This window comes from Sylvia atricapilla, chromosome 12 (assembly GCF_009819655.1).
Source record: "Sylvia atricapilla isolate bSylAtr1 chromosome 12, bSylAtr1.pri, whole genome shotgun sequence".
Lineage (NCBI taxonomy): Eukaryota > Metazoa > Chordata > Aves > Passeriformes > Sylviidae > Sylvia > Sylvia atricapilla.
In genome coordinates this window covers 8,324,247-8,346,547 of record NC_089151.1, presented here as the reverse complement: position 1 = coordinate 8,346,547, position 22,301 = coordinate 8,324,247, and the positions used below count along the sequence as shown (strand labels likewise).

Here is a 22,301-nt window from a genome sequence, read left to right as displayed (position 1 = left end):
AATTCTGGAATGTATCTTCAAACAGCTGGGAAGGGGACGTGGTGCCTGGCAGCAAGTGATACTGGGGGGGTTGGCCTCTGGGTGACCCCAGGAAGGACCTTGCTCTCCTAGGGCACTCAGACTGGACTGCGGTGTCCCCTGCCTTGGCCACCAAGGACCTTGGAGGGAGATTGATAACTTAGGAAGGGTGATTCGCCTAGGGGTGCCCTATACCTCCCAGCTACGACCCCAGCATGTCCTCACAGCCTCATCCCTGCCCGAGGGATGCCCATTCTTCAGTTCCACCCCGGGGGAACCCCAGTGCCCCCCATAACCATCCAAGGTTCCCCAGACCCCCTATTCCCCCACCCTGACCGTACCCATGGGCCCTGGGGGGCACACTCCGCTCCCCTGGGGACGCCTCATTTCCCCATTCACCCTGTGGCTGCGCTGTGCCCCCTTCTGCCTCTCCCTGGGTGCCTTATTCCCACTTTCCGGGGTACCTGCGCTGGGCGGAGCAGCCCCACCCCAACCGTGCCCCACCCGGCCGCGGCTGTCCAATGGGCTGCGGCGGGGCGTGGCCGGGGGCGTGGCCGGTGGCATATGCATGTATGCAGATGAGCAGGTGCGAGCAGAGCGCGGCGGCGGGACGGGACTGGACGGGACTTGGACAGGGGCTTGGACAGGGACAGGGACAGGGACGGGGACCGGCGGCGAGGCCATGGCCACGGCCACGGCGGGGCCGCGGTCCTTCAGCGCCGCCGAGGTGCGGGCGCTCTGCGCGCAGGGCGCCTGCCTGGTGTCCTGCCACCGCCGCCTCTACGACCTGAGCGGCTTCGTGCGGCTGCACCCGGGCGGGGAGCAGCTGCTGCGCCGCCGGGCCGGCACCGACGTGAGCGCGGCGCTGGACGGGCCGCCCCACCGGCACTCGGCGAACGCCCGCCGCTGGCTGGAGCAGTACTATGTGGGGGAGATAGAGCCCGGCGAGGAGCAGGTACCGCACCGGGACCGGGGTGGGCACGGGCTACAGGGGAACCCAGGGGGGTATACAGGCTCTCTGAGGTGCCTCAGGTGCCGGGACCAGGGTGAACAAGAGCTGTGGGTGCCCCAGCTGCTACTCCAGGATGTGCAAGGTCTGTACACGGTGTCCCAGGTCCTGATCCAGGATGTACCGGGTCTCATTAAGTCTCCCCAGGTTCCAGGGCTGGCACATACAGCGTTTCTATAGGGTGCCCCATGTGCTGGGACTGGGATGTACAGGGATTATAGGGCGCCCTAGGTCCTGGGTCGAGTTTTGATAGAGTGCTCCAGGTCTGTGCTCTCTGGAATCTGAGCATGCTGGGTTTATAGAGGATCTCAAGTCCAGAGTGCATGGAGTCTAGGCTGTGCAGAGTCTGTAGGGCACTCTGGATCCAAACTGGGCAGAGTCTGAGCCATACGGGGTCTGTAGGGCACTCCAGGTCCAGGCTTCTCAGCATCCAAGCTGTTCAGGACATACAGAGGCTGTACAGGCTTTGGGGTGTACATGATAGGAATTTCTGGGGTGCATGCAGCATATAAGGTATTTCATACACTCAGATCTCAGTCTGAGCTGTATGGGACATGGTGTATATTGGGTCTGAGACGACAGGACCCATAGGATCAGGCTCTGTATGGTCTGGGATCTACAGGGCATGAGGGGTGAAGGGGACGGGGGGTGTTTGAGGCTCCTGGCATCTTGCATGGGTGGTGCCTGAAGTATGCAGGGTGCTAAGGTCCCATGTACCTCCTGACTCCCAGGAGTTCTGTGGGGCCTGATGTGCAGGGGACCCTATAGGGTACTGAGTGCACAGAGCCTGGTACCTACAGGATCCCACTCCACAGCCTCATTCCATGCTGGCCATGCTGTGGGTGTCTTTGGAGGGATGCAGGAGATGGAGCTCAGGGTCAGTTTTAGCAGGACTGTATGGCACGGGGTGGGCAATAGGACAGGACAGCCTTCTTGGCACTGTCAGCACTTAAGCAGGGACCAAGGTGCCAGGCACTGGTGTTTACCAGCGGTAAGCAGCCACTGCTGAGGAGAGGAGCTGTCCTTGAGTGCCTGGTGTGGAGCACGGGTGTCCATGACACAGCTCTATCTCCATTGTGCCAGTCCTGTGCCGTCCAGGAGGAAGGTAAAGTTCCCTGGGGAAGTTCTGCAGCCTCCGGGTGGCACTGGGCACTCCTACCCAACTGGCGGCCCTCCCCAGCACTCCGTGGGCAGGATGCTGAGCCGCGGGGCCAGCCCAGCCCCCTTCACCCGCCCAGCAGTGGCGTTCCCTCTAGACATCCCAGCGAGGTCGGTGACCGGCCGGTCCCTCTGCATGCTTGTTTGCTCTCACTGGGTGTCCTCCCCAGGGCGCAGCCTCGGCCCCAGCGCCACAGACAGGGCATTGTTTCAGCCTCGGTGCAATGCCTGCATTTTTCCCGGATGGATCGCGGCGATGGCACCTCCTCTGCTGGGACTCTCGCTGAGCCGCCGCCTCCTTGCAGGCGTGACGAGCCCAGCGGGTTGGGGCGAAGGAAGGTACCGGACAAACGGGTTCCTGCGCCGCAGCCCGCGCCGAGGGGAGCTGCCACCATCCCAATGCAAATACATGGCGTGATAACGCCAAGGCGCAGGGAGATCAGACACTGCCTGGTGCCAGATAAAGCATCCTAGGCTGTGACACACAGAGAGGGGATTAGAGCTGCCTGCTGCATGGCGAGGCCGTGTCCAGCGTGCACTGATGTGTGAGCTACTCTGCCCTACTCCCCAACCCCCAAAAATCCTCTCAGAGGAGAGGTGATGCCCTTGGTGGTGCTTGGGCTCGTGCTTTGGGGCAACCGTAGCCCAAACAGCTCTTTGAAGGAAGCGTTACATTGCTCCAGTCTGGTTCCAGATCCCCACAGCTTTGCCAATGCCTCTCCTCACCTGTTGGATGTCCCAGGGCTGCATCATCCTCATGCTGAGGGATTCAGAATGCTGTGGTCCCACAGGAATCCAGCATCCTCCCCTGCTTCACCCAGGAATTTCTAGGATTTTGGAAAGGGAGGAAAATGTGTTAATGCAGGAGAGATAAAGAAGATAAGATCCAACCTTCATCCCACTGGCATTTCCACGCCCCTTCCTGTGGCTCTGTCCTTTGGCCACAGGTCCCTTTTCTGCATCATCCAAATCCCTTTGGCTAAGGACAAATTAATCCCTAAACATTTTATCTATGCAAGCAGGACATATAGGAGAGATCAAAGTGACCAATAATTACCTAAACTAGACAGTGGATTTTAACAGTCTCACTAGAAGGGAGCTGGATCATCTAATTACCCTTCCAGTTTGAGCAATGAGAGACTTTCATCACTGCCTCTTTGGGGTGCATGACGTGGCTGTGAGTCACAGTAAATCCTCTGTCCCTCTCAGGTTTAGTGTCTTTCTCCTCCTCTTACCTGTATTTCTGCACATGGGGCTTGCCCTGGCTTTGCATGCCAACCTGAGCGTGCTTGGACGTAGGCGGGACACTTGGGGCACCTCTTTGGGGGTGATGTAACAAGAAGTGACTTTTTATATTGCTACTATGATTAGGAGTTAAATTCATCTCCTTTTAATAGTCCTGCAGCACCCAGTTTAATTGGCTAAGACACAGCCTCGTGGGGCTCTGGCAGCCAGAGACCACAGACCACGATGCTGATGGGATGATGGTGCTGGGATGGTGCCCCCACAAGCAGGGGCCTTGCTTGGGCTCTCTGCACCTCCTGGGGTGTCCTCATGCTACCTGCCTGTACCTGCACTGCCAACAGAGCTTGTCCCATGGGAACACCAGCAAACTGAGCCTCTGAGGAGCTCAGTGAAGGTGCTGGGGGCTCTGGGGCAATGCAGAGATATGGTAGGGCTCCTCTGGGGTTGGACTCACTGGGCAAACGAGTGGAAAATACCCCTGGGTCCAGGCTTTTGGCAGAGCAGCTGTCTGCAGGCAGCATCGCCCTGTCTGGGCCAGGGGGAGATTTACAGCTTCTCTGCCTGTTCAGTTCACAACACTGAACTGTGTGCTGGACCACCCCTTCTGTCTGTATCTGCTCACATCACAGCTGGATTTTGTTCTTTTAATGCCCCAAGCCTTGATGCGGGACAGCACAGGGGTGGCACAGCCATTGCTCCCAGCTGGGGCAGGACCAGTGCTGAGCTCCCCGTCTGACCCACGCAGGGCAGCTGGATGCTCCCAGATGGATGCTGGGTCACCCAGTCACTGGATCATGCCCTGCCCCGGGTGTTTGGCCCTGTTGTGTACCAGCAGCACCTTGCTGGGACTGCTGCTCATTTACAGTTGTACTGCCTTGTAGGCGTTAACTTTCCCTTCCTTACATCAGGCCCCTTGTTCATCTTCCCTGGCAGGACCTGTTTGCCTGAGGACAACTCAGGTGCATCTTCACCACCCACAGGTTACAGCAGAGCCCAGCTCAGCATAGCCCTTCAGCCTCCTTCCAACCCACCTCCTATTTGGAGGAGAATGGGTAGAAGCCCCTGGTTCAGGTTCCATGGGGCTTGATCCCAGCAGGGCCCCTGCGTGCTTGGGGCAGGCAGGAACAGGCCACCCTTTGGGGAGCCAGTCGGGACATGCCAGCGTGGTTTGCACCCTGGTTGCAACACAGCTTATGGTCCTTTCAGTGCCAGCCCCAGGGTGAGCAAGAGGAAAGCCTTCCTCCTGCTCCCCAGCTGAGGAAGAGGAGAGGTAGGAGATGATTCAGGTGCTGAGAGAGAGCTGCCATAGCATGCAGGGCAATGGCAGCTCACTGACATCACTCAGCCCAGGTGCTAGTGTGAGGTGGGATGTGAGCCCCCCAGTGCATCCCCCTGACCTGGCAGGACCAGGAAGCCTCCAGCTGTGACATGGTGCTGAGGTGTCCGTGGGCAGGGGAACTGGAGGTGTGTGAACATTTCGGAAAAGGGAGGAGCAGTGCCGGGTATTGCTTCACCCCAGCTTTCTTAAGCATCCTTCCTGCTGCTGGCTGGGTTGTGGTGCAAGCGTGAAGGTGGAGAGCAGTAGCCTGTTTCTCAGGGCATGGATAAGCTGTTTCACTCTCTTAAAGCCAAATTTTCTTCCAAAACATCTGCAGGGAAGAGGCAAAACCTTAAATCCACCATGCTTTGTTGGATTTTAAAACATCCCACCTGCCCTAGGGTATTGGAAAATCTGGCTGAAGGATAGAGTGTGCAGTGTGGAAAATAGCAGTGGGAATCCACCAAGAAGTGTGGTGGTACATGGCATCAGCTCTTATCGGTGCTCTGCCTGCAGTAAAACTGATGCCAGTGGGATTCCAGCCTGGAAATACTGGCTGGAAATATCCCCTGTCCTTCCTCTGCCCACTGCCACAGCCAAGGGGCTTCCTCAGAGCTGGGTAATGCAGTTCCTGTGCCAGCAGAATGACGCTTGAAATCCGGCTAGCCCTGAAAGCGGGGTGGGAGCACAGCTTGCAAGGAGTGCCCGCTGTCAGCAAACAGTGCCTGAGCCCTGCCTTGGTGTCCCCAGCAAGGCACAGTGTAAAGTCCTGATGTGCTGGCAAGGTGACACCGGTTTTCCTGCACCCCAGGCCCTCCTGCAGCTGCCAGGGTGGTATTCCCATCAATAAGGTGGCAGTGCATCCCACTTAGAGCAGTGGGGAGAGCATCCATTGAGGAGTTGGGAGAAAATCCTTCCTCTCTGGAAGCGGCACCACTGGAAGCCCCATGGGGCACGGCTGTGCTGCGGCTGCCGGGCCACGCCGTACCCTGCTCCGAGTTAATGGGTAACTCAAGGTGACAAAGCCGGGGAAAAGGCATGTTTGGCACGTCCTGCACGGGGAGCCAGCACTGCTGCCGGGGGGCACGGCTGCCTTGGGGTTTGCATGGGCACGCTGCAACCTCACCGAGCCCCCCACCAGCGCACGGCTGGCGCCGGAGCTGGCACAGCTACAGGAAGGAGGCTGGTGCTGGCAGCTGGCAACGTGTTTGCTTCCAAGCATCAGTCAAGGCAGGTTTCTCCTGTTTCTCAGTCTGTCCTGGCAATGGGACTGCATCTGGGTCTCCATCCTGCCACCACTGCACTAGTGCATCCCCTGTGCCTCAATGTGCTCTCCTGAGCTACAACCACACCCCATCCTCATATTCCACAGCCCATGGCAAAGGTGCCCAGCCCAATGTCACCCTGTGAAGGACACTTTGTCTTTGTCTCTGGACAAGGTCCCTCCTTCTGTGTTTTTCCTTGTGCCCACAGCCAGGGTGGTGGCACCCGCTGTACCACGCTCCCCAGGTCTGCCAGCCCAGCTTTCTGAGGGATCAAAAAGCCAAGCTGGGCTGTTGTTGGAGATCAGTGGGGTGGGAGGAGGGAACACCTAACCCAGCAATGCCCCTTGCTTTACTGGCAGTGGCAAGGTGACCTCTGCCATGGCACTGCCCATTTGCAGGAGAAAATGCTGCCCCAGGGCCCGGAGTTTCTGTGCTGCCACCCTGAAGCACCCGTGCTGTCCTGGCTGTGGGCAGGGTATTCCAAACACTGGGCTCCGCAGGAGGTTTCCAAAGAGCCCCGAGCCCGTGATGCTCAGTGTGCAGTCCGAAGGGCAGTGCAACTCACTAGCAGCTGCTTCCCTCAGCAAACCTGCTCTGCAGGAACTGACTGTCTTAAATTCACCAGAATTTTCTCCATATTTGTTTAGCAGGCAGGAGCTCACTCTGGCTGTACCCCTGAGTGCTACAGGCACCACCATCCCCAGCTGAACCCACCACTGGTGCTTCACCACAGCGTTTTCCTTCTCCTTTCAGAGCCTCTCTGAGGCAGTGGATGAGAAGGAGGTGGTTGCTGCAGCCCAGACTCCAGAGAAGACAGATCTCTGCTACAGAACAGTGGATGTGGACAAGGTAAGAGCTCTGGAGTTTCTCCAGCACACTGTTTGCCAGAGTGCTCCTGGGAAGCACCAGGTCTCCTCTTCCTTGCATGACTGCTGGGTTTCTGCTGGCCTCTTGGATGGGAGGGATGGTGTGAGGAAGCCAAACTAATTCAGCCACTTCTGCCCTTTCTCCTGCTGTGTATGGCATTGCTCATGCTTTTATTGCACAGGTGTGGCCATGCTGGGAGGCTCCCATTGCAGCAGCATGTGAGAGATGCCTTTCTCTGACAGTGGCTCTGCCCTTACAGAGGGAAATGTTGCCAAGCCGCACCTTGCTTGCTTTTATTTCTCTCTGGCTTTATTTATTTTATTACTTTATTTACTTCTTTTTTTTTTCCCTTGCCTGAGCACTCATAATGAGCAGTAAGGGATTCCTCAGTCTGGGCAGGGTGATCCCTGTGTGTGTAAGGTGCTTCCTCGCCAGACAGCTGCTTTCCGAGCATGCTACAACAGTGGGGATTTGTCTCCAAGGTGCCTTTGGCTGCCCTTGTCCTCCACAGCACCATTTGGTCACCACATCTTGCATGGTCCCAGCTGGTTGATGAACATGCTTTTATCTTGTAAAAGGTTGGGGGGGTTTTTAGAGCAGGAGAACATCTTTCACTCCCCAAATAAATATTTTGTCACTGAGCACCTTTAAAAGAGAATCTGCCATTTCAAAGTGACCTTTTTGCTTTAATTTTTTCCTACCTCCCCAGTGGAGGACAGCTCTGTTTCTGTCCTATACACCAGCTGGGTGTTTCCCTTCCTGTGTGATTGTGTTCATCCCTGCTGGCAGCAGAGCTCCCAAAATGCCCACAGCCACCCTGGCTCCTTGCCCTGAGATGCCCCAAACTGAGCCATCCCCACCACTGTCAGCACAACCCCAGGTCCCAGGTTGCTGTGCCAGTGCTCTGTGGCACAAGCAGCCCAAGAAGAGCTGCCTGGCCCAGGGCTTGGCCAGGCGAGCATGGTTTCAGTCCTGGCACAAGGGTGGGACCAAGAATACACCTTATCTGGCCAGGCCAGCAGAAGATGCATCCAGGGATGCTGAGCTTTGGCAGAGGTGGTGCTGCCAGTTGTGCCTCCCTATTTTCATGCCGTGCCAACATGCATACCCTTCTTACTCTTTCACCTGAGTTCAGCCATGCACAGCAGCAGTGCTGGAGGCCGTGTTCCCATCCTGTATCCCTGCTCCCCATCCCTTCCCACTTTGCTCCTCACTGGGGTGCCCAAACAGCTGTGATCAGCCCACGTGTCCTCTGCACAAGGAGAAATGTCCTTGGCTGAGGCAGTGCCATGGGGATGGGATCCGCGTGCCACCAGAGGGGTTCTGCTGGGGAATATCACTGCTCACTATCTAATCTCGGCAGCTCAAGAGGCAAAAGGCCTCAGTTATCAGGGCCTGATGCTGTGCCAGGTCTGGGTACAGCCACCTTCACCTTGATCTACAGGCAGGTACCTGGTGGTATTACAGTGAGCTAAGCCCTGTGTTTGTGGGTAGATGGGGCTGATGTGTGTTTGGCCCCTCATCTGCCCTGTGCTGGTGCTTGTGGGGAGCTGAGGGCACCTTGAAACCAGAAGCAACTGCTCTTGGGGCATGGGAAAGGGTTTGCAGCCCAAAATCCTGCAGCAGCAGCCCTGGTTTGTGCCTGGTAGTGGGATGGTTTGTGGGTTCCATAGCACTACAACCACTGTCTACTCCCTCAGGACCTGGTAGACTGGCAGAAGCCCTTGCTGTGGCAGGTGGGCTACTTAGGGGAGAAGTACGACGAGTGGGTGCACCAGCCTGTGGATCGGCCCATCCGCCTCTTCCACTCGGATTTCTTTGAGTTCCTCTCCAAGACAGCATGGTGAGCTCGCAGGGTGTGCACTGTGCCCTGGGTGGTGCCTGCCCAGGGAGTGGGGATGGCTCACCAGCCGGCAGGACACTTCCTCTGACATCTCCTGCTGCCCCCCAGGTACGTGGTGTTCATGGTATGGACGCCCGTGGTGCTCTATCTCAGCTGGGTCAGCTACACCTCCCTCGCTCAGGGCAACACCAGGCTCTTCTCCTCCTTCACCACAGGTACGAGCAGCAGCAGAGCCTTCAGGCTTTTATTACTGACCCCACTCCGGGTCCAGGGGCAGGACATCCCTGGGTGGGTGGAAACCTGCGTCCCTTCCTCATCCCTCCTTCTGTACGTGCTCACCAGAACCCACACGCGAGAGCAGCAGGTCAGCGCCTCTGCCTTGCGGCCACCAGCGTGTCCCCTGCATGAAGCCACCTGTGCTTGCCCACCTCCGTGCCCTCCTCTGACCACAAGCTCTGGTCCCCCCAGGAGATCAGCAGAGGCACACAGGGAGCCCGCTGACCCGCTCCCTTGTCTCCGTTCCCGCAGTCCCGGGGCGTGTTCCCTGGCCGCTGACGCCCACCCCGGCCGCGGCTGGATGCCGGCGTGGCGAGCGAACAAACCCGGCTCTCAGCGCCGCCGGCGCCTCACAGTGCGAGGCTTGTTTGCCCGAAACGCCTGTCCTTGAATCTCCCACTGTCTGCTCGCCGCTCCCCCGGGAATAACAAGCGTGGCCGGGGCAGGCTGTCTTCTTTGTTGTCTTTTTTTTTTTTTTTTTTCCTCTTTTTTTGATTTTTTTTCTGGATTCCCTATTTTTTTTGCAAGGTGCCACCCAGTGCCAGCTGTGGCTGGCCGTGGGGTGGGGAGTGCCTGCTGCACAGGCACCCTCTCCTCCTTGTGCCATTCAGCACCTTGCTTACTGCCAAGTTTTGTGGGTTTTTTTCCTTAAAAATAAGCGGGTTTTGGGGGAATCCAAATTTTGCTAGGAAGGACACAGGGCTGGCAGCCAGCCCTGAAAGGAGGTGGCTGAAAAATGTTCTGCGGGGGAAAGTGCCCAACAAATCTATTCTTTCCCCCCCAAAAAAATAAACACGAACACCAACAGCACTGTTTTACTGTCACGAGTGCTGCCTGTGCAGCTAAGGTCTCTCCTGCCTTGTTCTGGTGGGTGAAGCAGCTTGGTAATGATGACGCAGTCCCTAGAGTGCACATCCAAGCCCCTGTTGGCATCTGGAATGCAGGGAACTCCTCCCACTGGCTTCCTGAGGCAGCAAGAAGCTGACTGTTCCTATAAATTAATGGGAATCAAAGGAAAATGGGATTTAGAACAGTGCATGGGAGGTGGCTCCCTAGAGAAACTCAGGGCAGGAGGTGAATGAGAGGTGGGAGGGAGAGGTGAGCATCACCTTGATGTCAGTGGGAGGATAGTGATAGATAAAAGCACCTGCATGTTTTCTGCCCTGCTGACCGCTGCACATCTCATTGTGTAGAGTACTCCATCCCCGTCCACAAATACTACTTCCCCTTCATCTTCCTCCTGGGAATGATCCTCTGGTCCCTGCTAGAGTACCTCATCCATCGCTTTGTCTTCCACATGAAGCCACCCGCTAGTAACTACTATCTCATCACCCTGCATTTCTTGCTGCATGGGCAGCATCACAAGGTGAGTCGCAGCTCCCGCCCCCGCTGGCGCCTGCTGGGCCGTGGGAATGGTGGCCTTTGCCCCACTGGAGCCTGTTACTGCCTGGCCTTTGCCCTGGCAGAGCCTGTTCATGCCTGTTCAATGTGACTGGTGGCACCCCAAGTGAGGCACTTACCCAATACCAGTAAGGGCTGCAAAACAGCCTTGGAGGAGCTGGAGTTAAATTTTCGAGCTGTGTGGTTGGGCAAGGGGGAAGACCAGAAGAGCCATAGGCTCCCTGTAGCTTTGCTGGAGGAAAAGGCCCTGTGGAGCTGAGGGACCCGCCAGATAAAGCCAACACCTGCCTGAGCACCTTGGCATGCAGGGGGGGCTGCTCTTGCCACCAGCTACAGCTTCGGGGAGGGTTTTTGGGGTTGGCTTCTCCCAAACGGGTTTCCCCGATGCCTGGCAGGGATGTGCTGGGGGAGGTGAGTTGAACTAGGAGCTGCCTGTCCCACCATCCTCTCTGCTTCCAGTCTCCCTTTGACAGCTCCCGCCTGGTCTTCCCTCCTGTGCCGGCCTCGCTGGTGATCGGCTTCTTCTACGGAGTGCTGCGGCTGCTGCTGCCCGAGGTGCTGGGGCTCTCGGTCTTCGTCGGGGGCCTCTGCGGCTACGTCATCTACGACATGATGCACTATTACCTCCACTACGGCTCGCCCAAAAAGGGCACCTACCTGTATGGCCTGAAGGCTTATCACGTCAAGCACCACTTTGAACATCAAAGATCAGGTAGCGCTGTGTTCCCCGTGCGTGCTGGCAGGGGCAGGAGCTGTCAAAGATCCAGTCTACCTGCATGCGCGCAGCTGATTGCTCCAAAATGTTTGGGATTTGGGATGAGGAAAGCCAAGCAATGTACTACTGTTGGGGAAGGAGCATGTGAGGTGCTGTAGCCCATAGTGAATTATTTCCTGGCTCCCGGGTTGAGGATGGGGAGCCAGAGCAGCGCAGGGGTGAAGGCAGCAGCCTGTCTCACTGGTGGGCATCAGTGCTGCCTGGAATGCCAGGGTGGAGGCCAAACCCCCATGGTGCTGGGATGTGGGTGCCTATCCCTGCCCGGGGCAGCATCTCTTCCTGCTGGGAGGTGTTGACAGGTGTAGGGTGAGGCCCTGGGCTTCCCCAGATCCACCCCACACTTTCCCTAGCCCAGTGCTTGCTCAACCTGCCCTTTGCCCGGTTTCCTAGGAGAAAACGCCCCATCCAGATAAGCTATCATCTGTGGGGCTTGTTGGCATGGCCCAGCCACCTCCTGCTCCCTCTGCTCTTCCTCCTTATCCTCACTTTGCCTTCCTCCCTTCCTAAAATGTGGACACTCCTTCCTCACCAGTTAACACAGAGCCCTTGCAGCACCTTGGTGATGGTGGTGCTGTGGGCTGAACTCTCTCTTCACTGCCCACAGGTTTTGGCATCAGCACACGCTTCTGGGATTATCCTTTCCGAACACTCATCCCTGAGGAGACCTTCAAGAAAGAGGACTGACAGCCCCAGCCCAGGGCTCAGCTGCTGGCTCTGTACCCCCTGCACTGGGGCTGGTGTCCCTCCCCAGCCCCCCGAGAGGCCAGCTGGTCCCTGCCCCCTTCCTGGGGGCTGTGCCACAGCAGTGACTCCAAAGTGGAGCGTCCCTGTGGAGTGGTGTGGTCCAGCTGTGGCACTGGCAAGGGGATGGGGGTGCTGAGGAAAGGAGAGGAGGAGGCTGTGGGGTTCCCTGGTGGACTCCTGCCCCTACCTCGCTGCCCTCCCGCTCCAGGCTATGGATGCACGGGCAGATCTGCTGCCTGGAAGATGAAGTGCCTGATGCCGCCCTCCCTCCTTTGCCCTGGCACCTTGCTGCAGCTCCTGTCTCTCCTGGGGTGCCCATCCCCAGGGCACCCAACACGCTGCAGTTACCCCTATTGCCTCCTAACTCCTGCCAAGGGGATTCCCTGTCCTAGGTCCTTCTCCCAGCCTGATCTCAGCACAGGGTTTTCTTGGCCTGCTGCCCTTTTTGGGGTGGCTCCCACAGGTCTGGACTGTGCCTTTTTCTAACCAGTGCACCCATATTTCTCTGCCAGATTTATCAAGTTCATGGTCTTCATAGACATTGGCTACTTGAAACTCAGACTCCAATGAAAAGAATTACTATGAGATGCCTTTTTTGCTGATCCTGTGATTTTATTTTTTATTATTTTTTCCCTAATGTTTACGGCAGATATTTAAAGGTTTAAAATAAATTTATATGTAAAACTATAGACACTACAATTGTAAATAAACTGTATATTTTGAAAAATAAATCTTTCTAAAAAGGGTCTGGTAAATGTATCCCCCAGGGCTGCTCACAAGGCTGTTCTCCCACTCCTCGTGTGTCCCTTTCCAGGTGCTGATGGCCCTTGGAGCCACCATTCCTGGCTCCTCTCATCAACCACGGTGAGGCAGGAGATTTGCAGGGAATATTCTCAGCAAACCTGTGTGACACTGGGGCTCTGGGTAAGCAGAAGCTGCCGCTCACTTCTCTGAAGTTGGGCAATAGCATCACATGTGCCCCAGAGCTTCCCAAAATCAACCTGGCCCTCTGACGAAGCCGTATGCAAAACTTCCTGTGCTCCCAGCAGAGGTCAAGCCCTCTTTCCAGGACTGGTGTCCACAGCCTGCCTCCTTTAGTGCTGGGGGCTCCTGGGGCTCAGGGATGGGGAGAAGAGCAGGGCTATGCTCTGGAGGGTTTCACTGCACAGGCAGGAAGTTCAGCAGGGCACAGAGCCCTTGCTGTGGGTGTTCCAGTTCCCTGGGAAAAGCTTCTCACAGCTGCCAGCACAGCAGAATGGGTCATGGTGCTCAAAATAGCAGAAGCATCAATACAAGGGGGCACAACTTCCCCATCCCCTTTTTCCCACTGCACTTCCTGTAGGCAATTCCTTCTTCCATCAGGCAAAACCCAGCACAAGGGCATACCGGCCTTGGGAATACCCCCGAGTAGCTTTCTGGGAACTGGGAGCTGTGATGGTGTGGGAAGCTGGGTTGCACAATGTCCCTTCCGCTGTGACACCCTTTAAAGCTGCACTCGTCCTGCGCGCCCCTCCAGGCTGCGGAGGCCAGCGGAGCAGGACCAGTCACAGACAGTTTCTCTTGACAAGACAAGATCCTTCCTTGGGGGCCGTGCTGGAGAGAGGAGAGCCTGGAGAGGACGGGAGAGTGGCTGCAGCTTGGTTCTGGGTACGTTTCCATCTCATTTCCAGCCAGTAGGACCTGGCACCCCTCTCTTAGCGCTGGCTGCATCAAAGGGGCTGCTGCTAATTTCCCTGCAACAGGGGTGGTTTTCTGTCCTTGCTGTCTGCATGTGGGCTGGGGAGCAGGCACCATCCCTGTAGGGATGCTGAACGCATAGAAAAAGTGTGATTTAAAATCTTAAGCGGGCAGACAAGAGCTGCGGGGAGAAAATGTGGAGATGCTGGGGCTGTGAAGAACTGCAAGCCTTTTTCAGATGGGTGACCACAGAGAGAGACATTGGGTAGAAATGAAAGTAGATCTTTACAGCCGAAGATATGGGCTCTGTGGGCAGGAGCCCAGGGTGATGTAGGGCCGGAGCCAGGAATACTGCCCAGGGGATGCTCCTTGCGTCACTGATATCCCTGTTCCTCTGGGTGGAAGATCTCTGGGATGGCTCACACTACATTAATGTACATATATCAAGCCAAAACATCTTTTGCTAATGCAGAGAAAGAGAAAGATGTGCCATTACCGTTGCTACCAATGTCTCTGTGTGTGCCTGCTCCAGTCTGCACAAGCAGCTGCAGTACCAGGCAAAGCAGGGAAAGCAAAGCAGCTGGAGATGTGAGGGGCTGTGGCAGAATGTGTGCCATATCAGGATGTTCTTTAGGGTGGAAGTCGTGGAAGAGCTGCACCTGGCTGATCTCCAAGCAGCACGTGAATCTTACGTACACCAGACACTGCCAGCCCCCATCCAGTGGCCAAACCCTTTGCTGCAAGCATGGACATCGTGGAGAGGGTCTTCTCTGTGGCCCAGGCCATCTATGCCCAATTTGAGCAGGTGAAGTGCTGTAAGCACCAGTGCCAGCGCCTCGTGGAGCGCATCCAGATTCTGCTGGAGCCCGTGAGGATCCTTAGGGCCCAGCCACGACAGCACATCTCCCACCACGAAGAGGAACTGATGAAAAAGCTGCTCCAGGCACTGGGGGAAGCCCAGAAACTGGTGATGAAATACAGCCAGACCAGCTGGATCCAGAAGTTCCTGCGAGCCCGAAGTACTGGTGAGGAGTTTGTCTGGGTGAATGAAAGCCTGGAGGACATTGCCCAGGGGCTCTCACTCCTGCTGCAGGCAGAGCAGAAACAGGCTTTCCTGGAAGCTTTCCAGTCAAAGACATGTCGCAGGCAGGATGCTGAGGACCTGAGGGATGACAGAGCTTTCTTGGACCAGGTGATTGCAAGTGAGTGAATTTAGAAAATCCTCTTTTTCTGCAACTGGTGGTTGGCCCCTCTCTCCAGGTTATGCCAAGCTCTGGCTTGATGGCCATGACCATGAAGAGCCAAAGGGATATTTAAACCATGAAAAAGCAAACCACACAGTCATACTTGTTCATCCAGTGGCCCAACCTCTGCTTGTTTCTCTCCCTAGGTACTGAGGAGCCCAAAGATGTGGTTGAGGAGATCTACATCGACAGGGAGTATATGGAGAGCAAAGTGGACTGGATGCAAAGCGAGCTGAACAAAGTCATTCGTGAGATGGAGCGTAAGTCGGTGTCACACCACCTGCACCCTGGGCACTGTGTCCTTTCCCCTCAAGCCCTGCCTAATGTGTCCCTTGTTCCCTTCTGGCACATGGTGGGAGCAGGCTTGAAGAAGGTCAATGTTGGTAAAAGAGAAGACATCACTGAGATCAAGCGAGACCACCTCACTTTCCACAGGCACCTGCAGGACACAGAGAGCTATGACCTTTATGAGGGCGAGTACCTCAAGTACCCTGTTGCCATCAAAACCTTCAAGAGGCCATTGACCACTGACCCAGTGTGAGTTGTCCTGGGTGGGAACAAGTGTGGCCCCGGGAGGGTGGCACAGCACTATGTCATCCTTGTTCCAGAGATCTCACCATGCTGTCCATTTCCACAGCAAGGTGAGAGACATCTTTGAGAAGGAGATTCAGACCCTGAAGAAGTTTGAGTCTCCAAACATCCTGCGCATGTATGGGATCTGCATTGAGGAGAATGGTAGGCGTCACATTAATGTCACCCTTTTCCTCCCCTGCCATCCCCAGTGCCAGCTGGTGGCACATGCCTTGTTGTGGTCCCCTCCCAAGAGGTGGCACAAGACAGGATGCTTTTGCCTTGCAGATGGGAGCCCCTGCTTCTCCATCATCATGGAGTACTGTAAGCATGGGACACTGCGGGATGTGCTGAACAAGCAACAGCATCTTTCCTGGGATATCCGCATCCGGATGGCCCTGGGAGCTGCCAGAGGCCTTTACAGGTGAGCACCTGTATGAATGAGTAACTCCACCTCCTGATCCAAAAGCTGACTGTATCTCAGAGTAAGCCATGGTGTCCTGTTAGACACTGATTCCCAGTGACACTACCTTGGGACACTGGGATGGGAGGCTGGTGACAGGGTAGGTAGTCGATTTAGACGCAGTAGCTCCCATCTACCCTGGTCACTGTCCTCTACATCTGGCTTCAAGCCTGGAAAGGCCTGGAGGTGGGATATCCCTTTCCCCAGATCCACAGGGCAGATTTGGAAGTACCCTACAGCATGGCCAGTTCTCCTTGCAGGTCCTGCTCATCCACAAGGTTTGTTGCTTTGCCCACAGCAGCTCTTCCAGCACCTCCTGGAAGGGTTGGCTTGGCAGGGTTGATCCACCAAGACAGGCAGAGAGCTGCTGGCTTCTCTGGATGTATGTCAGTCATTTCCTTCATGGCAGGAGGGAGTGCCGAGGTGGGGATGGGTCAGTCCATCATCATCATCATCATCATCATCATCATCATCATCATCATCATCATGTGTTGCCCTTGTTCCATCCATCTGCAGGTTGCACCAGACAGGGGAGAAGTCCCGACTCCATGGCTGCATCTGCAGTAGCAAGTTCCTGGTGGCTGGGGATTACTGTGTGAAGGTAAGCACCACACTTGGAGATGCTTTCGGGAGTTTTAAATGGTTTTGTGGATGTCTCCCTCCACCAACACTGAAGGGAATTGTGATGGTCCAGGATAAAATGGGGCAGTGTCATCCCCCTTATGACTTTAGGCACTTAAATCTCCCTGTCTTGGTGTTATCATTGGCAAAGTGAGTGTTCCTAAAGCATCCAGCCTGGGATGAGCTCAAGCTGGGGCAATTCGCCTGCCTTCACCTCTGATTTTGCTTGCAGGAAGAGACTCGTGCTGGGCAGCACACACAGCTGCACACCAGCCTTTGCTGCCCAGGGCATCTTGCTCTGTTCTCTCCATCTCAGGGCAGTCCTTAGCTGCACCACAGGTTTCTACTTCTCCTTTTCTCTCTCTCATTCTCTCAATCAGCTGTCAGGATTTGAGCTGTGTGAAACAGAATCATCCATCAAGAGGAAAGTCAAGAAGGACTGGAAACAAGTCTCTATGTTGGCTTACATCGCTCCAGAGAACCTGAAAGACATCAACTACCCATACAAGAGGCCCTGTGAAATATACAGGTGTGTCTGTCCCTCCCAGGAGATGCCTGTGAGCAGGCAGGTGTCTGGCAAAGTAGCTGCTGAGCTGTGGAAGGAGGCCAGGTTTAATCAGACACACAAGCAGGTGCTTCCAGTTGGCATAGCCCAACAGTCCTCTCCATTAGAAGGGAGGAATACATGGTGGAATAAATACTGAGACTCTTGCTTGTCTCCTTCCAGCTTCGGGATTGTTCTGGCAGAGATTGCAACCTCCAAAATCCCATTTGAAGGTGAGACAAGAAGTATCTGGTTGCCTGAGTAGAAGCCACACAGCACAGTGTGATTCCTCTCTCGCACTGGCTGCTCCCTGCACCTTCCCTGAGCATCCCATGCAAGTGCCAGTGGCAGTGCCTGGTGTTCCTGATTCTGCATGACAGCTTCATAACTTCTTCTGAAACTCCAATATAGTGAAATACAGCGTATAGTAAAGCAACCTGCTTAAACCACATGCAAATAATTTTTGTTTCTATTGGATGGTCATGTGCATTTAAGCATGAACACATCTTGCTCTACTGGAGCCCAACAGTGTCATGCCAAACACGGTGGGATTCATTGCAGTTGAAGTTTGGGTCATTTCCCTGCTGGCTTCTCCCTGCCAAAGGCTGCAGGCAGGCTCTTGGCATGGCTTTGCACTGGGTTTCCTCCCCAGCACCCTCCTGTGGCAGCAGAGTTCCATCCTGACACTCCTGTTTGCACTTGTTGTCTAGGCTGCACTCCTGAGGAGATCGTGGAGAAAATCTGCAATCACCATTACTGGGACCCTCTTGGGGAAGATTGTCCTGAAAACCTGAGGAAAGTCATTGAACAGTGCCGGGCCTTTGACCCTTCCCAACGCCCTTCTGCCGAGGGTAAGTGTCCCAGACACCACTCCACAGGCCCTTTGCATCCTTCAATCAGCTACTTCAGCAGGCCCTTATTTCCCATATTAATTTATCTGGCATTGTGTTTTGGGATCCTGCATTGACCTTCCTTTTCATGCTAACAAATCCCCCAGTTCCAGACCTTACACATTAACCTTTATTTACCCATGCCATGACAATAATCACCAGGCTGTTTGCTCATTTGGTGTCATATAAAAATAGCTTTTTCTCTCAGACAAGGACTGAACTGGAAATAGGGGTCTCTGAGTTAATTTCCACTCCAGTCCTGCAGATCCCATAAGCTGGAGGAGCAGCTACAACACTCTGCAGGAACATTTCCTGCCTTGGGCTTTGAGCAGTAAATTGCAGTCTTGGGCATTGCTCTATGACAGGGAAGTTTTCACTGTCTCTGCAGCTGGTTTGTGTCTGATCAGATGAGTAAGTGGTTTCCATCAAAAGATACAACAGCAACATCACAAAATTATAGAGGAGCGTTTCTGGTGTGTTTGAAGTCACTGAGATCATACCCTTCCTTTGGTTCATCTCTCTACGGGGAGAAAACTTCCTTTAATCTCATTCACTCCATCCTACGGGACCAGATCCATACAAGAGATGTGGGAAATGTGCCCAAGAAACCACTGAGTGTCATGTCTGTGCGCTTCCATTTCCCACCAGCACCTCCCTCCGCAGACCCTGGCACAGGGAATTGCCCTGGCTGAAGCAAAAACGCCTAATTATCATTAGGGACATTGGCAAAGCCACACTGAGGACACAAGATGCCTTTATTTCTCTAATATGACCCTAATCCAACACCAACCACTGCGTGGTGCTGAGCTGGAAGGACAGCTTATTGCAGCTGTTTGTTCACAAGGGGTTTTCTACACTTTTGTTTGGGCTGTGCTGTCTGCTCAGGCTGTCCCCTGCTAATCCCTGCCCATTTGTGCTGGCCAAGGAGAGTGTCACAGCGTGTCCCAGTCGTTATCTGTGAGGGAAAACCATCTTCTCAACTATTAAAAAAATCCAAACAGACCTACAACAATTCCTGTGTTGATTAATGCTTGTGTTTTGCAGAGATTGTGGACTCGCTGGCTGACTTGGAGAAACGCAGAAACCAAGGAAGTTAACTGTGGGAAACAGGGCTGGGTGACCCGGGCAGCAAGCCAAGGGCTGCCACTCGCCCCTCTTCCCCCTCAGAGACTGCAGGTTCAGCACTCCTGTGTTTGTCACCGTGTGTGACACCTTCGCCTCGCCAAGGGGCGTGCCTGGGTGGCCTTGGAGGTAGCTGGGGAGTGAGGTGGCCGGAGGAGAGGCTGTCAAGAAGCCTAAAGGGAGCAGAGGGATGGAACACATAGCTTCTTTTACAAGAAAAGACTGAGGGAGTTGAGCCTGCTCAGCCACGAGAAGAGACGACTGAGAGGGGACTCCATCAGTGTCTGTCTCTGTGTGACGAGAGGCTTCAGCGGATGGAACAGGCTCTGCTGGGTGGCACCCAGCAATAGGACAAGAGTCAAAGGACAGAAAATGATACACAGGAAGTTCCACTTGAATATGACGAAGAACTTCTTTACTGTGCGGGTGATCATACACTGGCACATTGCCCAGAGAGGGTGTGGAGTTTTCTCCACTGGCGATATTCCAGAAACATCTGGATGCAATCCTGTGAAACGTGCTCTAGGACAATGCTCAATGCTGCTTCAGCAGGGAGGTGGGACCAGATGACTCACTGTGCTCCTTTCCTACCTGACCCATTCGGTGATTGTCCTCGGCCCCGCCCCTGCCCACGGGGCCCGTCTCCCCTGGGGCCGCCTCCGGCTCCCCGGGACTCCCCCCGGTTCCCCCCAAATCCTTTCCGGCTCCCTTCGGGGCTCCCCCCGGTTTTCCCCGGCCGGCCCCCAGGCCCCGCTTTAGCTTCTCCCCCGTTCTCCCCGGTTTCTCCCGCACTTCCCCAGTTCTCCCCCGGTTTTGCCGGGCTCACCCCGGGCCCACCGCGCCGCGGCGGCCCGGCCGCCATGGCAACGCCCCGCCCACTTCCCCCGGTTTGAATGAACTTGGGTTCCCGCGCTTTTCACCACGAGGAGTCTCCGCCAATGAAAACTCGCTCCCCTGCTCTTGCCCCGCCCCCTATGCTGCCAGAGGCCTCATTGCCCAATCAACTGGCCTCCACTGCGGCGCTTTGACCAATCAGAGCACGCCCTACCTCCCTGCCTCTCGCCCCTGTCACGCCCAGTTCCGTTGAACAGACGGACAAAGCGACTGGCCAATGAAAAGACGGAATCTGCTCCGACTCGCCCAATGGCAGCGGATGCGGGGGGTCGCAGCCAGCCAATAGGGCGGCGGGGGCGGGCGGCGCGGCGCTCGAGCGGGCGGCTGGGCCCGGCGGAGGTGAGCGAGGGGCAGCGGTGTTCGGGCAGGTTCTGGGCCGGGATTCCGGCCCAGCTCGATCCCCCAGGGCCCCGGCCGAGTTCCCCAGCACGGCTCGTTTCCCCCGAGCGCTCGGGCTGCCTGCGGCTGCCGGAGGGGAGTATCCCGCTCCCGTGCCTTTTTTGTGATGGGTTCGTCTTTTTTATATGCGAGCTCTGTGAAAAAGACGGCAGAGAATCCCCGCTTGTGGAGCGTGTGTTTTGTATGGGTCGTGTTCGGGTCGGAGGGGTTTTTTGTTAATTACATGTTAAAGCAGGTCTGGCAGAGCCCCTGCGGGCGGTGCGGAGCGGGGCCCGGCGGCCCTCCGCAAGGGAAAGCTTCAGCCTCCAGCCCTCGGGGGCGAGCCCTGAGGCTGCCGGCCGAGCGCGGCCCTCTGGAAGCGCTCGGCATTTCTCATTTGGGCCCAGGAAGGCTGTTTGTGGACACCCTCCGCCTGCGGGCTCTTCTCGGGGCTGCCTGCTAGGCAGCTGGCTGGCTGGAGGAAGCACTGCTCCTTTGGGCCAGATTCTAAGATTTAACCGTGAAAATGCCACTGTTAGCGTTTTTATAAATCTCACATTTAGTGGAGGCAGTGGAACACGTTGCTCGGGGAAGTTGTGCGTGTCACAACCCTGGAAGTGCTCCAGGCCAGGCTGGAGAAGGCCTAGTGGGAGGTGTCCCTGCCCATGGCAGGGGCACTTGGGACTGTGTCTTTAACCAATCTCCTCCAGCCCCTTAACATCATGACTCTGTGTGGTGAAAATAAAGTGTTTATTATGGTTATAGGTGTCTATTCTGTCATCAACATGAGCATAGTGCAAGAGGTGCAGTACTTGATTGTTGAATTTTACCATGTCTTGGTCATGCAGCTGCTCTGGTGGGAGGTGATAATGACTATTTTTGGTCTGGCTTAGGCCGAATTGGTAATCAGGATAAGAATGATGAAATGACTTATAAGTTAGAATTTCTTAAAAGGTCTATAAAAATATTTGAGGCTTAGTAGAATCTCTTTTGTTAATTCTTGTATACATGTTCTTGCTACTTTTAATACATAGCCAGCATCTCTTCTCTTTATACAGCCCTAGCTGGGTAAGTTTTACCAGCTTGGTAAAACTGGTGTTTGTGCTTTGGGCTTCTAAATAGTGCTAAAGGTCTGCAATTCCCAAGGCTTTTCAAGTTTGTGATTGCTTAAGTACTTTTTGGAGAATGTGAATGATTTCCAGTTTGCAGGATTTAATCCACACAGCTCTTCCAATAAAGGACTTGTGAGTTTTTAGTGCATATGTTCATTCAGTTAATGAAATAATCTTGAACCGTTTGTGTTGTAAGAACAGTGTGACCCAAGTGCTCTTAATTTGGTGTCTGACAGCAACATGAGAATTAATAATGCACAAACTGTTGTCTCTGTTTTTCTTCAAACCCTAAGATAGTACTCCTGTTCTGGAGGTAACCTGAAATCCATGTGCCGAAATGTAGAAGAGCAACCATCTTTAATATATTTGCAGTTTTACTCCAAATTTCATGTTTATCCAGTCTTGGGCTAAATATGGATCCACAAATGCTGAGGCTGCAGATAACTTGGTACAATAATGTGTCAGTCACGTGTTCTGGGTTTGCCTGAGGTTGGTAAATACCGAAAGGGCTGTTCAGTGCGCTCTGGGTAAGGATCACAGTGATCTGTTACCATAAGGGAATTTTATTTGAAGAAACTTGAGCAACAGTCCACATCCTGAGAGCAGTAGAGCAAAGGACTGTGTTGAAGAGCTTCTGTCTGTGGGTGCTTGTGCAGTGCTACTCACCCGGGAGACTCTCTCAGATATTTCCAACTGTTCTTCAAGATTCACATGAATTTACGTGGCAAGTAAATGATGGCAGCAAGAAAACATTAACTTCACATACTCATCCAAATGCTTATTTAAGTTGATTTTGCAATGTGCCTTTGGTGCTAGCTGCTGTCAAGCCAAAGACTTTGAACCCGGGACGCTGGGAGGGTGCTCCCA

General features: G+C 54.9%; 2 protein-coding genes across 2 annotated transcripts; both read left to right on the top strand.

Annotated features, from left to right (window-relative positions):
• Positions 1-630: 630 nt before the first annotated feature.
• Positions 631-12,650, top strand: FA2H (fatty acid 2-hydroxylase). Its single transcript, XM_066327775.1, has 7 exons — positions 631-973; positions 6,767-6,862; positions 8,581-8,723; positions 8,832-8,938; positions 10,193-10,365; positions 10,860-11,112; positions 11,780-12,650. The coding sequence occupies exons 1-7, from the start codon at positions 701-703 to the stop codon at positions 11,857-11,859; spliced, it is 1,125 nt and encodes a 374-aa protein (XP_066183872.1). The 5' UTR covers positions 631-700; the 3' UTR covers positions 11,860-12,650.
• An 804-nt stretch (positions 12,651-13,454) lies between these two features.
• On the top strand, positions 13,455-19,713 carry MLKL (mixed lineage kinase domain like pseudokinase). Its single transcript, XM_066327771.1, has 11 exons — positions 13,455-13,566; positions 14,231-14,798; positions 14,987-15,100; positions 15,203-15,377; positions 15,478-15,575; positions 15,699-15,834; positions 16,390-16,474; positions 16,875-17,023; positions 17,222-17,271; positions 17,749-17,889; positions 18,973-19,713. Exons 2-11 carry the CDS (start codon positions 14,342-14,344, stop codon positions 19,023-19,025), a joined length of 1,458 nt encoding a protein of 485 aa, XP_066183868.1. The 5' UTR covers positions 13,455-13,566; positions 14,231-14,341; the 3' UTR covers positions 19,026-19,713.
• The last annotated feature ends 2,588 nt before the right edge of the window (positions 19,714-22,301 follow it).